This window comes from Cololabis saira, chromosome 1 (genome assembly GCF_033807715.1).
Source record: "Cololabis saira isolate AMF1-May2022 chromosome 1, fColSai1.1, whole genome shotgun sequence".
Lineage (NCBI taxonomy): Eukaryota > Metazoa > Chordata > Actinopteri > Beloniformes > Belonidae > Cololabis > Cololabis saira.
The window spans coordinates 4,116,660-4,134,296 of NC_084587.1; the positions used below are offsets into that span (position 1 = coordinate 4,116,660).

General features: G+C 41.0%; 1 protein-coding gene across 1 annotated transcript in view; it reads left to right on the top strand.

The window, feature by feature from the left end:
• The window catches only part of LOC133449389 (myosin-10-like), a 113,046-nt gene that overhangs the window by 83,801 nt on the left and 11,608 nt on the right, over positions 1-17,637 (top strand). The window contains exons 28-35 of the mRNA XM_061728566.1: positions 2,158-2,370; positions 4,479-4,623; positions 5,690-5,896; positions 10,575-10,679; positions 10,859-11,011; positions 13,139-13,600; positions 15,449-15,823; positions 17,455-17,583. Of these exons, the coding sequence (XP_061584550.1) occupies positions 2,158-2,370; positions 4,479-4,623; positions 5,690-5,896; positions 10,575-10,679; positions 10,859-11,011; positions 13,139-13,600; positions 15,449-15,823; positions 17,455-17,583 (1,789 nt within the window). The remainder of the gene's footprint in view (positions 1-2,157; positions 2,371-4,478; positions 4,624-5,689; positions 5,897-10,574; positions 10,680-10,858; positions 11,012-13,138; positions 13,601-15,448; positions 15,824-17,454; positions 17,584-17,637) is intronic.

The window sequence follows — 17,637 nt, forward strand, 5'->3', positions numbered from 1 at the left end:
ATAGATGTTGAAACAAACACGGGCCGGGCTTTTCCCCGGCCTCCACAGCCAGTCAGAACCTCCACACACTTTTAGTTTGACATCCCTGCGGCTTCCTGCGCTGGTCCAAACCCGGGTCTCCGCGGGGGGAACACCGGCCCGACTCGTTTACACACCGCCGTCTGCACTTCTGTTCAGGTCTCGTTTAACCTGACGGGCCCGGTTCTGAGCCGGTTCTGAGCTGGTCCCGGACTGGCTTTGAGCTGGTCCTGGGTATGTACTAGTGATGCACCGAAATGAAAATTTGTGGCCGAAACCGAAACCGAAAATAATAATAAACACTTGGCCGAATACCGAACAAAACCGAACATGGTTCTTCGCAGTTTTTCATTTATTTTGCCAATTTTTTCACCATTGCATAAATCAAATACATTTGATTTAGGCATGCTTTTAAAAGAAAAAAATCTTTTACAAAATTACAAGGTAGAAAACATTTGTTGAACATAAAAAACTGAACATTTTTTAATTTCCCAGCATTTCTTAAATATTCCAGCAGACATTATACCAGCAAAGAACAATAACTTAAAATAAATAAATTAGCAAAATACATTTTTTGGCCATCTTTGAGCTTACGTTAGGCTTAACTGACTGAACATTGTAACATAGGCCTTAAAACAATAAAAATGCATTAAAGCGCTCAGGGTTTTTTATCATTTCAAATGATAAATCAAACTTGTAGCTGAAAGACTTTGCAGATGTTTCCCCTCTAGATATTTGAGCAGAACATTCATTGCAAACAGCCATTCTTGTTTTATTCTTTGCCACTCTAAAATACTTCCACACTGCTGACATGTTTGCACCGACCACTTCACTCCACGCTCTTCACTGTTTGATTTCCTCATCTAAACGCACCTGGAATAGATTGATTTATGTTGTTTTGGTTCCACCTGCTGAATGTTGGTAAAATTCTTATGTGGTTAGTTTTTGGTTGGCCAACGATTTATGTGGTGCGCAACAGTTACGGAGCGGCCAGTCTATTTATATTACAACGCCGTTATTAATTGTTCGGTTTTTTTTCCCACTTATTCCACCGAACACCGAAAGTGATTTTTTGCCATTTTCGGCCGAACAATTTCGGTTACCGAACAATCGGTGCATCACTAGTATGTACTCCACGGCGCAACGTAACCCTGGATTCACACTGAAAGCGTTACGGGCGTCATAGGCGTCCAGCTGCCATTAATTTTCTATGAAAGCGCGTGTCAGAGGCATCGGAGGCGTCAATTTGAAGTTGAAAAATCTCAATTTTATGCAAATGAGCAGCGGCGACGCCAAGGCAGCGTCCAATCACAGACCGGGATTCCCGAAGCAAGAAACCTAAATGCAGATTGTACTTTCATGTTCACACAAACGTTCACGCATTCACATGTGTACATGAGCAGAGCTGTGCACTAACACACTTATTTTATCAGGAATTAATATATTTCATCCAGCAAACTGACATTTTTGCTGATTTGACTGCGGTTTTTACCTGAACTGCTCACGTAAAACACGTAACTGATGATTGAGGAGCTGGATGGTCTGAACGATTTTATTTGCTACATCGATCCAACGCAAAATAATTAAAAACCGTGCTTATTAATCTCAAAACACAATGTGACCAAATCCGCTGGGACCCGGTGTGTCAGTGTTCACCGCAGACAGACTGCAGCTTCACCGGGACCAACGGTTCCCCGATGGTTGCTGTTGATCCGCAGACCGAGCTTGTTAAGGAGCATCAAACTCACTCTTATCTACGCGGAAATAACACTAAGATATAAAGAAGCTTCCCAAAGTGTGATCCATGGTGAAATAGGAAATTGAAGATGTGCAGCTTTATATAGATATGTGTAAGCTATATGCACTTTGTTCACTCCAGTTCTGCAGCTTGAATCCCCGCCCCCTGCAGGCGTCGGCAGTACATGCAGTTTTCAGTGTGAATCCACCAAGCAGCGCGATGCTGCGTCAGGCGATGTTTGACGCTTTCAGTGTGAATCCAGGGTTAATCATTTAAGAAAAAAAAAAATGAAAAAATATTTTTCATGTGACTTTAAAGTTTCACCAGAACACAAGACGGTTCCGGCTGCGGCTTTGAACCGGGCCTTGAACCATGTCTGAACCGGGCCTGTCTCCCCCCAGGAGCGACGAGGAGGCGGCCCACAAGGCCGGCGCCCTGAAGCAGCTCCGGGAGCTGCAGGCCCAGCTGGCCGAGCTGCAGGAGGACCTGGACTCGGAGCGCCAGGCCCGGTCCAAGGCAGAGAAGCTGAAGCGGGACCTGAGTGAAGAGCTGGAGGCGCTGAAGACGGAGCTGGAGGACACGCTGGACACGACCGCCGCGCAGCAGGAGCTCAGGTGAGACGGGCCGGACCGGACGCAGACCCTGAACCGGACCCTGAACCGGACCCTGAACCGGACCTGAATGAATGACTGAGTTTTATTTTTGTGTCATGTCCGAACCCCGTCCCTTACAGGATTATAACACACCAGAAACAGAAAATCATCAATATACAATATCACACTCACTTAATTGGGAGCTAAACAATGTACACCAGAAAAACTAAATAAATAATCAAATTAAAAAAAAATAAAAATAAAAAATACTTAATATTTCTTTCTCCCCAACAAAAACCAGAATTATATCTTCACATATACAGGGTTCATACATTTTGAAAAACCCTGGAAAAGTCATGGAATTTGAAAATGTCATTTTCAAGGCCTAGAAAAGTTTTGGAAACATAAGTTCACCCCAAAAGTTTTGGAAAAGTCATGGAATTTATTTTTCTCACTTAATGATAACATTTAGTAATAACAGCGTATAAGGTAGATTTAAAATTGATCAATACATTTTTCGTATAGAAAAGTCTCGCGTGTTCTCATGCGTGACGTGCCTAGTGTCTTGCGCATCATGCAGATCGGTTATTATTACAGTTATTACATTTATATTAGATTACTATACAACATATACTACAACATATTGCTGGTATATCAGTGTTAGTTTAAACTAATTTTTGTATAAAACCATAATTGTCATTAGATCTCCACTGTGGTGACTTTTTACATAGTTTTATTCCTATATTTCATTCATACATTGATGTCATGGAAACTTGCTGCCAAGTCATGGGAAAGTTATGGAAAAGTCATGGAAATGTTTTGGTTAAAATGTGTATGGAACCCTGCACATATGTTACTTTTCTTCGTTTATCCCATGCTTTCTCTAATTAGTCAGCAAGTGCAAATACTTTATAATCAAAAATCCATTTGAGCCTCTCAGTATCACTTACCCACATCAAATCTAAATTCTTACACCTATCAAATAATTTCTGACGCAGCTCATGATACAGAGGACAATAAAATACAAAATGGAACTCATTTTCAATATCATTAATGTCACAGTAAGGACAAATCCGCTCTTCTTCTGGGAGATAACGATAACGTCCAGTCTCAAGGTGCAGAGGCAAGATGGGCACATAGGCTGCGTCCGAAATCCCCTACTTCCACCCTAATGAGTAGCAAAAACAGTGTGAGATTTTTTAGTGCGTCCGAAACATTAGTACGTACTCAATAGTATCCATACTCATTCTGGAGAAATGTATTAGTGTGGATTGATGGACACTAGCTAAGCAGAAACTTCCCACAATACAATGCAGCGGTGTTTGGTTGCTAAGTGATACGTATATGTCATAAGTATAATATTATTATATAATATTATAATATTCAGATATAATAATATTATATAATGTCATCTTGTTACAGCCAGAATAAACGGGAAATAGCGGAGCGGAGCGCTGCTGCTGCGACACGTCACTTCCTCCACTTCCTCCTACGGAAGGAAGTGACGTGTGCGCTCTTAATAGTATGTCCGAATTAATGCACACTATTGATATTTACTCAAAAGTATGCCGAATTTAAGTATACTTTTTAGTATACAGGACTGTCTCAGAAAATTTGAATATTGGGATTTTCTGTAATGCAATTACAAAAACAAAAATGTCATACATTCTGGATTCATTACAAATAAACTGAATTATTGCAAGCCTTTTATTATTTTAATATTGCTGATTATGGTTTACAGCCTAAGAAAACTCAAATATCCTATCTTAAAAAATTAGAATATTCTGGGAATCTTAATCTTAAACTGTAAACCATAATCGGCAATATTAAAATAATAAAAGGCTGGCAATATTTCAGTTGATTTGTAATGAATCCAGAATGTATGACATTTTAGTTTTTTTAATTGCATTACGGAAAATAAAGAACTTTATCACAATATTCTAATTTTCTGAGACAGCCCTGTATACTGTTCAGTATGGCATTTTGGATTTGCGGATAGTGATCGTTGTCTTTTAGATAACGAGGCACAAACATAGTTTTCACAGCTATAACAGCTTTTTATCATAGTAAATATTGTTAATTTTGGTTTATAAATATGTCCTGTGACATGTCCTTGTTGTGGTCTGCAGGTCCAAGCGGGAGCAGGAGGTGGCGGAGCTGAAGAAGAACATCGAGGACGAGAGCCGGAACCACGAGGCCCAGATCCAGGACATGAGGCAGAGACAGGCGTCGGCGCTGGAGGAGCTGGCGGAGCAGCTGGACCAGGCCAAGCGGGTCGGTACCGCCGGCTGCAGGCCCGGTTCACTTCTAGTTTAGTCTAGTCTTTGGGTCCAGCTTTCATTTTAGTTTTTATTAGTTTTAGTCACGTTCATTCTCCTTTTAGTCGTGTCAAGTTTCAGTCGACTAAAAGTCCTATTTTAGCCAGAATTGTCCATTTTAGTTTAGTTTTAGTCAAATATTGTATTTAGCCAAACCCATTTTACAATTCAAACAAGGTTATCTTATAATTATATTATTGTTACCTTATAGACTCAAGAATACATTCATTCCAGATACAGAAGACTCTTATTTGAGTTTACAACATATTTATTTTTCCACATTTCTCCCCATCTTTTTTCTTTTTTTTCTGCAACTTTCTTTTTATTGGTGATTTCAAGTTTTTTCCAACAATAAAGGAAGTAAAACAAAGTGTGCGTGCGTGCGTGTGTGTTTTACTTCCTTTAGTGTTGGAAAAAACTTGAAATCACCAATTGATTTCAAGTGATTTGATTTCAAGATATATATATACTGTGTGTGTGTGTGTGTGTGTGTGTGTGTGTGTGTGTGTATATATATATATATATATATATATATATATATATATATATATATATATACACATATAAAATAAGAGAACAAACAGGTTTACTTAGGGCATACATTAATAAAAATAAAGAAAACCCCCCAAAAAACAGGATTTGATTCACACAGCCAATGAGTTACATTCCACAGAATATAAAGTCCACTTTTATATGATATATTTATATACTGCTCAGCCTGTAATCTTAAGGTCAGTTTTTAACTATTGTGGTCCAGTCGTCCTTTGATGGCAGATTTGTCTGCAGCCATTTCCGTGGAACGGCACTTTCTATAGATAGTTGTCTCGGGCCATAAGTCCCTCTGGGATTTTACCCAGATACAAATCTCAAGTCTTAGTCCCAATATTGTCTTTAATTCTTCTGTAAATTCTTGCCGATATGGTTGAATAAGGGATCTTTTTCCTTTTGGACGACAGCAGCTTTACCCCCCCAGGCCCTCCCATCTGAGGAACTCACCTCTCTCCTCTCTCTCTCGTGTGCAGTTCAGGGCCGGCCTGGAGAAGAACAAGCAGGGCCTGGAGAGCGACAACAGGGAGCTGGGCCTGGAGCTGAAGAGTCTCCAGCAGGCCAAGACGGAGTCGGAGCACAAGAGGAAGAAGCTGGAGGTCCAGATGCAGGAGCTGACGGCCCGGACCGCCGAGGTGGAGCGAGCCAGGGGGGAGCTGGGGGAGCGCTCCGGCAGGCTGCAGGTGAAAGGAAATCATTTAATAAGTCTGAAATCTCCATCCAAGGGGCTTAATTATTGAATCATAATTTTAGAGGGAATTTATCCAGTTGTCATTAAAAAGTTTTGTTAGACTTTGAAAGGGGAAAGTTTATATACCGTATTTTCTGGACTATAAGCCGCACCTGTATATAAGCCGCATCCGCTCTATTTAAAAAAAAAAAAAAGATATGCAAGCCGCAAATATTTGTTGTTAGATTAGATATTTACTACATTTACAGAACCATTTTGAACTGTAAATGATGTACATGTTTGTACCTAAATAGATCTTTCCTAACAGTGTCTTTTAACACGGCAGCAACTTTGCTGATTAAAACGGGACAGAACCAAGAGAAAATAACCGGTATTTATTTATCTATTTATCTGTTTGAAATCTGTTTCTACTTCTATCTGCTAAAGAAGAAGTAGCGTATTCTTCTTTGCATTTATTTTGTCTTAGTTTTTATTCTAATTCCGTTTAGAGCGCCCGAGCGGTGGAAGAAAAATCCACAGAATAGCTGCACCTTTGTATAATAATAATAATAATAATAAATAACTTTATTTATCCGTTAGGAACTTCATTTGTGGAAAAGCATCAGCATCATTGCGTGTACAGATAACATATGCAACAGGACAGTACAGAAACAAACCAAACAATCAATAAAGCAACATACATTGGGCAATCACAAATACTGCTGGACTTGGATGCTGTAAACCATAGCATAGATAAAATACGAGAGAGAGAGAGATAAAAAAAATATAAAAAAATATAAGTCCCCCGTTAAGTGCGTGATAAATACAATGATTTTTTTAAAAATATGTATAAAAGCGGGTACAAAAGTGAATAGGTAAGATCAGCTGTTTATGAGTCTGATTGATGAGGGCACGAAGCTTGACATGGCTCTGTTTGTCCTGAATTGTAGTGATCTGTATCTGTGACCTGAAGGGAGGAGCTTATACTGACTGTAGAGTGAGTGTGTGATGTCTGAGGATATTTGTTGTCCCTTCCGTTTAGTCCTTCTGTTATAGATGCTGATCAGTGATTCCTGCTTCTGTCCAATGATTTTGCTGCTCAATGTAATAATTTTATTTAATGGATTACGGTGAATATTAGATAAGGATCCGAACCAAGCTGTTATGTTGAAGGTTAAAACTGATTCAATAAAACACTTATAAAATGCTGTCAGAACTGATTGGTGGACTTGAAGTTTACGGAGTTTTCTAAGAAAAAAGAGGCGTTGCTGGCACTTTGAAAAAATGGATTGAGTGTTAGGTTGGAAGTTGAGCTTGTGGTCGATTACTGTCCCCAAATACCTATATGAGTCAACCCTCTCTATAGGCTGATTGTTGACAGACAGAGTGGGGATGCTGGATGGACCTCTCCGAAAGTCAACAACCAGTTCCTTAGTTTTAGTGGTGTTGAGGTCCAGACAGTTCTGCCTGCACCACTCTGTAAAAATGTTCATCTCAGCCTGCAGCTGACCCTCTGAGTTGGTAGTGTCCACAATAACAGTATCATCAGAGTATTTCATGTATGTTATACCAGGGCTCGTACTCCTACAGTCATTTGTGTATAGAGTATAGAGTACCGGTGAGATAACAGAACCCTGGGGGGCTCCTGTGGAAAGTAACTTTGATGAGCTGAGGTGACCATTGACCCGAACCCTTTGATGTCTGTCTGTTAAAAATGAGAGGACCCAGAGGATCAGATGTGGATTGGTGTCCAGTTGCAACAGTTTCCTGCCCATCAAGTGGGGTTGCACGGTATTGAATGCACTAGAAAAATCCACAAAGACCAGTCTGATTAAGGACTTGGGCTTCTCCAGATGAGTGAAAGTTTCATGCAACAAGGTGAGAACAGCATCATCCACACCCCTGTGCCGCTTGTAGGCAAACTGAAGAGGGTCAGCACGCATACTGAGCTCTTCCTGAAGCTGAGAAAGAACAAGCTTCTCCAAGCTCTTCATAACCAGTGATGTTAATGCCACAGGTCGATAATCATTATTACAAGTTGGATTGGTCTTTTTGGCTACTGGACAGACAATGGCAGATTTCCAGAGTGATGGGACAGAGTGTTCGGCCAGGGAGCGGTTAAAGAGAGAGCAGAAAACACCAGACAACTGACTGCAGCAGACTTTCAGCAAGCGTCCACTGATCTGATCAGGTCCTGGTGCTTTATTTGTCTTAATCTTTCTAAAAACCTTTTCAACATCCGCCTGCTGCAGCTCCAGGTTTCCTTTGGAGAGAGTCAGTGGAGTGAGTTCAGTTATTAGCTCCTGCCGCTCCTGTGAGTAGTCCAACTGGTCGAATCTACAGAAAAACTGATTCAGACTCTCTGCCATTTCGACATTGTCTTTTTCCCCATCCTTGTGGTGTAATGTGGTAGGATTTCTGTTGGGAAGGCCTGCCAGTGTTTTCACGCCTGCCCAGGCATCCCTGGCTTTGCCTTCAAGAAAAAGCTTCTCAACTTTATCCTTGTAAGCTCTCTTGGCAGATTTTATTTGTTTGTTCAATTTATTTTGAATAATTTTTGACTCAGTCCTGTTTCCTGAGATGAATGCTATTTTCTTTTCATTTAGAGTGGTTTTCAAGGCTTTTGTGATCCACGGCTTATTATTAGGGAATACTTTTACAATTTTGGTTGGGACAATTATTTCCTCACAGAAGGTAATGTAGTGAGAAACCACCTCAGTCGCTTCCTCAAGACTATTCCCACTAATTAACAGGTCCCAGTCTGTGCAATCAAAGCAGCCTTGAAGTGTTTCAGCCACGTTTCCATCCCAATTTTTCACAGTCTTCTTAGCCACGCCCTCTCTTTGCAATTTTGTGCGATATGCAGGCATAAGATGTACAACGTTATGATCAGCGGTACTAAGTGGGGGTTTTTTGTACGCTTTATATGCATTCTTTACATTACCGTAGCAGAGATCAATTGTTTTATCACCTCTGGTGGGGCAAGTAACATACTGCTGATATGTTGAAAGAGTTTTGTCTAGCCTACAACTGTTAAAATCCCCCAAGATGAAAACAGGGGAGTCTGGTGATGTGTTTTCAATCTGATGGACACACGCCGTGACGGCCTCTGACGCGCGTGTGACGTTTCCAGAGGGAGGGACGTAAACAAGCACTAGAGCCAGCTGACCAAACTCCCGGGGGAGATACTTCGGTCTAAACGACACAGCAAGGATCTCTACGTCAGGTGTGCAGCAGGAGTATTTCACATCAGCAGATCTACTCCATTGTTTGTTAAAATACACACACAGCCCCCCGCCATGTTTCTTCAGACTACTCCCAGTGTCCCGGTCCAATCTGAGCGGAATTCCAAATCCGTCCAGATGGAGTTGCGAATCAGTGATCGTGTCGTCAAGCCAGGTTTCGGTGAAGCAGAGCAGGCTTGCTTCTTTGTAAGCCCACTGGCAGGATATGTTTGCATGTAGTTCGTCTAGTTTATTGCGTAAAGAACGGACATTTGCGAGCATTATGGATGGGAGCGGTGGAGTTTTTAGGGTACCGCTGAGTCTTTTTAGTCTCTGCCTCACGCCTCCCCTCCTTCCCCGCTTCCTCTTCGTACCTGTTCGGTGGTGGTCTCGGCTCGATCCGGTTTGTCCCAGTAGAAGCTCCCCACAGCTGTCCAGGGTCGGTGCAGGGTAATCCATATGACGAAGAAGCAGGAGATCACTCCGGGAGTACCGCAGAATATCATCTCTGAAACTCCCCGACGCCGACATAAGCGAATCAGCTGTCCAGAGCAATAGCAGCAGCAGGAGCAGCAGCACGGTCTTCTCCATTATTAAAAAGTGTTCTTAGCAAGTGTTCTTAGCAAAGTCACAGTCGTACTGCAATAAGTTGCCACTCATTCAACTTTGACAGGTTTGGACAAACTTTAACAGACTTAACGCAGACTAACACACAGCGAGACACTCTCCACCTGTCGCCATTACAGCGCCAGCTGTCAGCTATATAGTATAGCTAGTATAAGCCGCATAGTTCAAAACATATGAAAAAAGTAGCGGCTTATAGTCCAGAAAATACAGTAATAGTTTTGGGGAGAAATAAATCTGTTTCCAGTTGTTAGACGCCTCAGTCAGGGTTGCCAGGTTGGGTGGGTTTCCCCCCAATTGGGCTAAAAAATACAGGACTGGACGTGTTGATTTCCTGGTTTTTAGTAAATATTTAGGAGAAATTAACAAAAATGTTTCCATTATGGCAGAGAAAAGTAGAAACTTACACAATAAACTCACTGATATTTTATTTGCTTAAATCTACTCAATGTAATTATAGTCTTTGTTTGGAGCCTGAACTTTTTGGGCTATTTAGTGGTGATGTGAAGCTTGAAATGTATTTTGTCGGATTTTATGTCGCATTTGGGCTGGAACCTGTCAGATCTGGCAACCTTGACCTCAGTCTTGAGTCAAGGCAAATATGGGTAAATGTAAATTTAACGACAAATGGCTTGAAAATTCCAGTTTCTCTGGACATTGGGTTCAAAGTGTGTGACTGTCTTGTTGGTCTTAAATTTAGTTTGAAAATGGTTTTAAAAAGTCTTAAATTGAACTTGGTCAAACCTGTAGACGCCCTGGATGATTATGCTGATATTGATGATCAGATGCTGCAGCTGGTGCAGATGTTTCCATGAATCCTCCTGACTTGTGTTTGGCTCGTAGACGGAGCTGGACAACGTTTCTGCTCTGCTGGAGGAGGCGGAGAAGAGGAGCCTCAAACTGGCCAAAGAAGCGGACAACCTGAACGGCCGACTGCAGGACTCGGAGGTGGGAGACGAGCTCCCATGATGCTTTGCTACCGTGTGAAGCAGAAGACGGAGAACAGATGTTTCTGAGCTTTTACTTGTGTTTGAGTGTAAAACTGATCAGAACCATAAACGTGTGGGAGGTTTAACGGCGTTGTCTCTCCCGTCTCCCGTCTCTCCCGTCTCCCGTCTCTCCTGCAGGAGCTGCGGCAGGAGGAGACGCGGCAGAAGCTGAACCTGAGCGGCCAGATCCGCCAGCTGGAGGTGGACAAGGCGGCGCTGCTGGAGCAGCAGGAGGAGGAGGAGGAGGCCCGGAGAGGCCTGGAGAAGCAGCTGCAGGCGCTGCAGGGACAGGTGAGTCTGGGGGCGGGGCCAGGGAGGGGGCGGGGTGTGGAGAAGCAGCTGCAGGCGCTGCAGGGACAGGTGGGTCTGGGGGCGGGGCCAGGGAGGGGGCGGGGTCAGGGAGGGGGCGGGGCCTGGAGAAGCAGCTGCAGGCCCTGCAGGGACAGCTGAGTCTGGGGGCGGGGCCAGGGAGGGGGCGGGGTGTGGCCATGGGGCGGGGCCAGGCAGGTCTGGGGCAAATCCAGGTACCGGCTGTGCTTTTAATTCAAGTTATTTTATAGGCGTGTAACAATATATCGTGCCACGAAATTTCGCGATACAAAAACGTCACAATACGTATCGTGGAGGTGACAACCTGTATCGCGATATTGGGTTATTAATATTAATCTATTGTGTTGACTAGTAACGCACATCCGACCGCGAGCGCGGCCGCGACCGCGCGGACCAAAATCTTCCTCCGCTCAGAAGAAACTAGTCCCGTTTTGAGCTCTGAACTTTTACTTATGTAAGGCTGGTGTAGAGTTAAGCCTTACCTTATTAAATTAAACCTTTTTGGGGTGGTGAGTAGGATAAACACGGGGAAACTTCTGCTGAGTTCCAGTGTACTTTAATGTCCCTCAACAGTGTAGGATTTTAGAACATCAACACAGCACCTAGTGCCGTACTGTGGCGTATCACTCCGCCCAATCTAAAACAGACTAATCACTACAGATAAACTGACTAGTGTCATTATAGTCCCTGATTTACATCACAATATAAAGAATATATTTATTAAATAATGAAATAACCTTCTTAACAAAAATAAATCTCCTCTTACACTTATAAGGTGAGCATGAATCAATCTTTTTTATGATGTAAAATTGTATGTATTTATTTACTTTTATTTATTTATTTATTTAATTTTAGTTGTTAAATTTCTGGAAAAGAAAAAAGCCAAATCATACATGAGAGAAACAAAATATTTGTACTTGTATGAAACTGAAGATCATAATGCAAACCTGACCTTTACTTTTAGTTCAGTTTGTGGAAAATGGTTGTCCTGGCTTTCTCTTTAAAACTTAAACAGTTATAAAGCATTACAAACTATAACAATAGGGCAAACACACAGCATTGTTTTGTATTTTGTGTCTTTCAAATAAAAGACAATTTTTTCCAGTCATATGTTCCTCATGCAAGGTTGTTAAAAAAATACTGCTATAATATTGTATCGTATCGTGAGATTAGTGTATCGTTACACCCCTATTATTTTATTAGTTTATAAGCATCTTAATGTTTTCGGGCCTCTTCATTAATCTGATCTGCTTCTAAATGATGAGCCCTGGCGGACCCTGAGCTCCTCTGGTAGCGGCCGTTGAATGGTTCCTAAAGTTAGACCTCGTTCCACTGCTACGGTCGTCATTGGTGGAACGGCTACCAGGGAACCTCAGAGACTGTTGATATTCACAAAAAGAGGCTCAAGAACATTTTTAGTTTAGCTTATAACTGAATTTTATTTATTTTATTAGTTTGGTTTAATATGTTATCTAGTTATTATTTTAACTACTTATTTTCAATTATTTTATTACATACTTAACATATGAAAAAGTAAAAACAACATTAAAATAAACCTAAAAAGTGAACTCCAGAGCTTTTTCCTCATGGGGATGTTCCATCCCGGGGACTCCGCCTACTCGGCCTGTTTTTTTTTAGGTTTTATTTATTTACGTGATTTTTTTTTAAATTTATTTATTTAATTTATTATTATTTTTTTTTAATTTATTTATTTAGGTATTTACTTATGATTTATGATTTATTATGAATGTATTTATTTAATTTATCTAATTTATTTTTAAAAATATTTTTAATTATCGTGATTGTTGTTTTTTCTTTTCTTTTTTTTCTTTTTTTTAAAGTTATTTTTATGATTTTCGTGATTGTTTTTTTATTATTATATTTTTATTTATATTATTATTTTTTTATGTCTATGTGGGGGGGTGTTAAAGTGAGGACGTGTGTCAAAATGACCAGATGTGTTTTTAACCACGACTGTGTTAGTTTTTATATGTTAAATGTTGATTTTATGATGTAAAATTCATACTATTGTATGAAAAGTGCTATAAATAAATAGTTTGATGTGATGATCTCTGTCTGTGACCCCAGCTGTGTGAGAGCAGGAAGAAGCTGGACGAGGACGTGGGCGTCATGGAGGGCCTGGAGGAGGCGAGGCGGCGGCTGCAGAAGGAGGTGGAACTCTCCAACCAGCGTCTGGAGGAGAAGAGCTTGGCCTCGGACAAGATGGAGAAGACCAGGACGCGTCTGCAGCAGGAGCTGGACGACCAGCTGGTGGAGCTGGACCACCAGCGCCAGATCGTCTCCGGCCTGGAGAAGAAGCAGAAGAAGTTCGACCAGATGCTGGCGGAGGAGAAGAGCGTGTCGGCGCGCTGCGGCGAGGAGCGCGACCGCGCCGAGGCCGAGGCCCGGGAGAAGGAGACCAAGGCGCTGGCTCTGGCCCGGGCGCTGGACGAGGCCCTGGAGGCCAAGGACGAGCTGGAGCGCCAAAACAAGCAGCTGCGCTCCGACATGGAGGACCTGATGAGCTCCAAGGACGACGTGGGGAAGAACGTGAGTTCAGACGCCGCTGGTCGCCTCCTCGTCTCTGGAACCACCTCAGATCTGATCAGACGTTTATTTAACCAGCTGAAATATGTAGAAATAATTATCTGAATGATCTGAGAGGACGAAGGAAGGTGATGAAGGTCAAGTTATACGATTCATCTGGAGCCTCAAAGCTTTTTATAACATCTTCAGAGATAAAAAAGGTCCCTTTAAGACCGGCTGGAGCCGGCGCATCCATTTGCATATTGATTTTTAAAACTTATGTACAATTACAACCAAATAAAACAGAGCAATAATTCTTTCTGCATGTTAAACAGGAAGAGTTTCACCTACATATCCTGCATTTAGTTTCCCAGAGTTTTAATCCATTAAATCGTTTGGAAAAAAAAAAAGGGGAAGTAAAGAGAAGGAGGGGTTATATCTACAGGACTGTCTCAGAAAAGTAGAATATTGTGATAAAGTTCTTTATTTTCTGTAATGCAATTAAAAAAAAAAAAAAAAAATGTCATACATTCTGGATTCATTACAAATCAACTGAAATATTGCAAGCCTTTTATTATTCTAATATTGCTGATTATGGTTTACAGTTTAAGATTAAGATTCCCAGAATATTCAAATTTTTTGAGATAGGATATTTGAGTTTTCTTAAGCTGTAAGCCATGATCAACAATATTAATATAATAAAAGGCTTGCAATATTTCAGTTGACTTTTAATGAAACCAGAATGTATGACATTTTAGTTTTTGTAATTGCATTACAGAAAATCACTATATTCTAATTTTCTGAGACAGTCCTGTATACATTGGGAATGTCTGAGGCATCTATCTTCTCAACCTGATCTAGAACTGGTTGCCATAGAGAAAAGAAGTTATAAGATCTTTTCTAAAGTCAGATCTCTGATCCATTGACTGAAGGTTGGAGATCTTTCCATTTAAGCAATATGAGCCTTCTAGCCAGTAACATGGCAAACACTATCATGTTTTTACCATGATGAGTGGGGCAGAAGTCCTGCGGTAATATTTTTGTACTTTTTAGCAATTTATTTAGTTAGTATGGACTTGTAACATACAGATTATTAAAGATTGGCTTATATGGGTTGTTTTGATGCATAGCAAATGAAAATCCTCCCTAAAATGGCAGTACCGCATTTAGGGCTGCAGCTATCGAATATTTTGGTGATCGATTATTCTATGAAATATTCCATCGATGAATCTGATAAAACTTACTTTTGCTTTATTAAAGCCCAATTATAAATAAACAACAGAAAACAAGACAGATCACTTAATAAAAACAACCAATTTGTTTCTTTTATGAGAATAATTGACATTTATTTACATATTATGCAAACTAGTAAACTGTTAAATTTTCCAATAAAAATAAATACAATTATTTTAAACTTAACATTTCCTGAGACAACACATACCGTATCAATCTTTCCCGCTTTCTCAGACATTAGTCCTGTTTCAATCTGTTTTTTACATATCTTTAATTTAACTTTTTTTAATGAACAATTAAAATTTTGTAGCAAGAATCAAGGGAATCTATTTAGAAAAAGTCTGCTTTCAATGGTGACACAAATTCAACCCAGTGTTTCCAGAAATTCTTAAATTTGTCCAAATCTAAGCGAGAAAGTCTTTTTCTTTTCCATCCTGTAAATGTTATGTATCACATCTATCCAATCTTCCCTTTTAGGTGACACTGTTTTTTTACTCGCCACTAACATCGTTCTAAGTATATCTACTCTGCAACATTTTATTCCTGCATTTATTCCTGCATTTCTGTAAAGCCTGCCAGTAAGGTATAATAGAGGGAATAATTATATGCATCTTACAGCATGTCTTTTTTTTTTATCAGGTCCATGAGCTGGAGAAGTCCAAGCGGACGCTGGAGCAGCAGGTGGGGGAGATGCGGACGCAGCTGGAGGAGCTGGAGGACGAGCTGCAGGCCACGGAAGACGCCAAGCTGCGTCTGGAGGTCAACATGCAGGCCATGAAGGCCCAGCTGGAGCGGGACCTGCAGAACCGGGACGAGCAGGGCGAGGAGAAGAAGAGGGCGCTGGTCAAGCAGGTCCGGGAGCTGGAGGCCGAGCTGGAGGACGAGCGGAAGCAGCGGGCGCTGGCGGCGGCCGGACGCAAGAAGCTGGAGCTGGACCTGAGCGAGCTGGAGGGGCAGGTGGAGGCGGCGGCCAAGGGCCGCGAGGAGGCCGGCAAGCAGCTGCGCAAGCTGCAGGTACGACCCGTCGAACCAGGGGGGTCCAGACCCGTATCAGGACCCGTCCAGGCCGGTTCTGAGTAGGCCTGTGTTGAACAGATCGTTTTTCCAATTCTAAATCTACAGGACTGTCTCAGAATATTAGAATATTGTGATAAACTCCTTTATTTTCTGTAATGCAAAAATGTCATACATTCTGGATTCATTACAAATCAACTGAAATATTGCAAGCCTTTTATTATTTTAATATTGCTGATCATGGTTTACAGCTTAAGAAAACTCAAATATCCTATCTCAAAAAATTAGAATATTCTGGGAATCTTAATCTTAAACTGTAAACCATAATCAGCAATATTAAAATAATAAAAGGCTTGCAATGATTTGTAATGAATCCAGAATGTATGACATTTTTGTTTTTTTAATTGCATTACAGAAAATAAAGAACTTTATCACAATATTCTAATTTTCTGAGACAGTCCTGTAAATTAATTCCTAAAAATCGATTTTTTTCTCTCTCATCATTACAAACCGTTGCTGCTCTGACTCTGTCCAGTCCATATTCAGTCCATATTCAATCCAAAATTTCCAAAACTAGGTCATTTACAAATCTTACAAATCTTGTTTAGAAAGCTAAGATTCTTGTGATACCAGCAATATAAACGATTTCAGGATATAATCATAGCAGCTGCATTCTGAACATCTGACCCACTAACGTTTTCGTCTCGTCAACGAAAACTCAAACACGTCTCGTCATGTTTTAGTCAAAGAGCCACGTTAAGTTCGTCACCGTCTCGTTATCGTCATGAAAAAAGGTGCGTCAACGAAATAATTTCGTCATCGTTAGGCCTGTGTTGAAAAAAATCGATTCTCCGATTCTAAATTGATTCTCATTTATTCCTAAAAATCGATTTGTATGTCTAAAGATCTAATTTTTTTTCATCATAACAACTTTTGGTATTTTTTTGTTTATGCCCAAAAAAGGAATGTTTTGTTGGACACCAGAATAACTGGTGCCATGTTTTTGCCTTTAAATATGTTTAAAGGAATGAAAACATTAAAGTTTTCAGTTATAATTGCATAAATTGTCTATATTTCATTACTTTATATACTGTCTCGGGGTTACATTTGCATAAAATGTTAAAAACCAAATTCTCAAAAATTTTAAACTGAAATAGACCGAAAATGGAAAAAATTTAAACGGAATGCGGGAAAAAATAAAAGCGATTTCATCCGTCTCTGTTTCCTCCCTGGATCTGTTTGATAATTCTGACCCACGATGTTTCTGTTTCAGTTCTATCAGCATTCTGGGAGCTGATTGGTCCTTACAGCATCATTAGCTGCAATACTTGCTGTTGAATCTCAACTAAACTAGTATTAATATGTTGCAGAACTACAGTCATATAATTCATGCAACAGCTGAAAAATCAGTTTTAATAACACTAACCCAAATCAATATCGGAATAGAATCAAATCTTGATAATCGATTCTGAGTCTTAAGAATTGGAATCGTTCTGACCCCTGTCCCCTCACCGACCCTGGGGGGTCCAGACCGTCCCCGGACCCGTCTCACTGGTTCTGATCCTGCTCCCCTCCCCCAGGTCCAGGTGAAGGACCTGTCTCACTGGTTCTGACCCCTGTTCTCCCTCCAGGTCCAGGTGAAGGATTACCAGCGGGAGCTGGACGAGGCCAGAACCTCCCGGGACGAGATCTTCTCCCAGTCCAAGGAGAGTGAGAAGAGGCTGAAGGGGCTGGAGGCCGAGATCCTGCAGCTGCAGGAGGTTCGTTGTTGGTGTTGTTGTTGTTGTTGTTGTTTACCCCCCCCCCACCCGTCT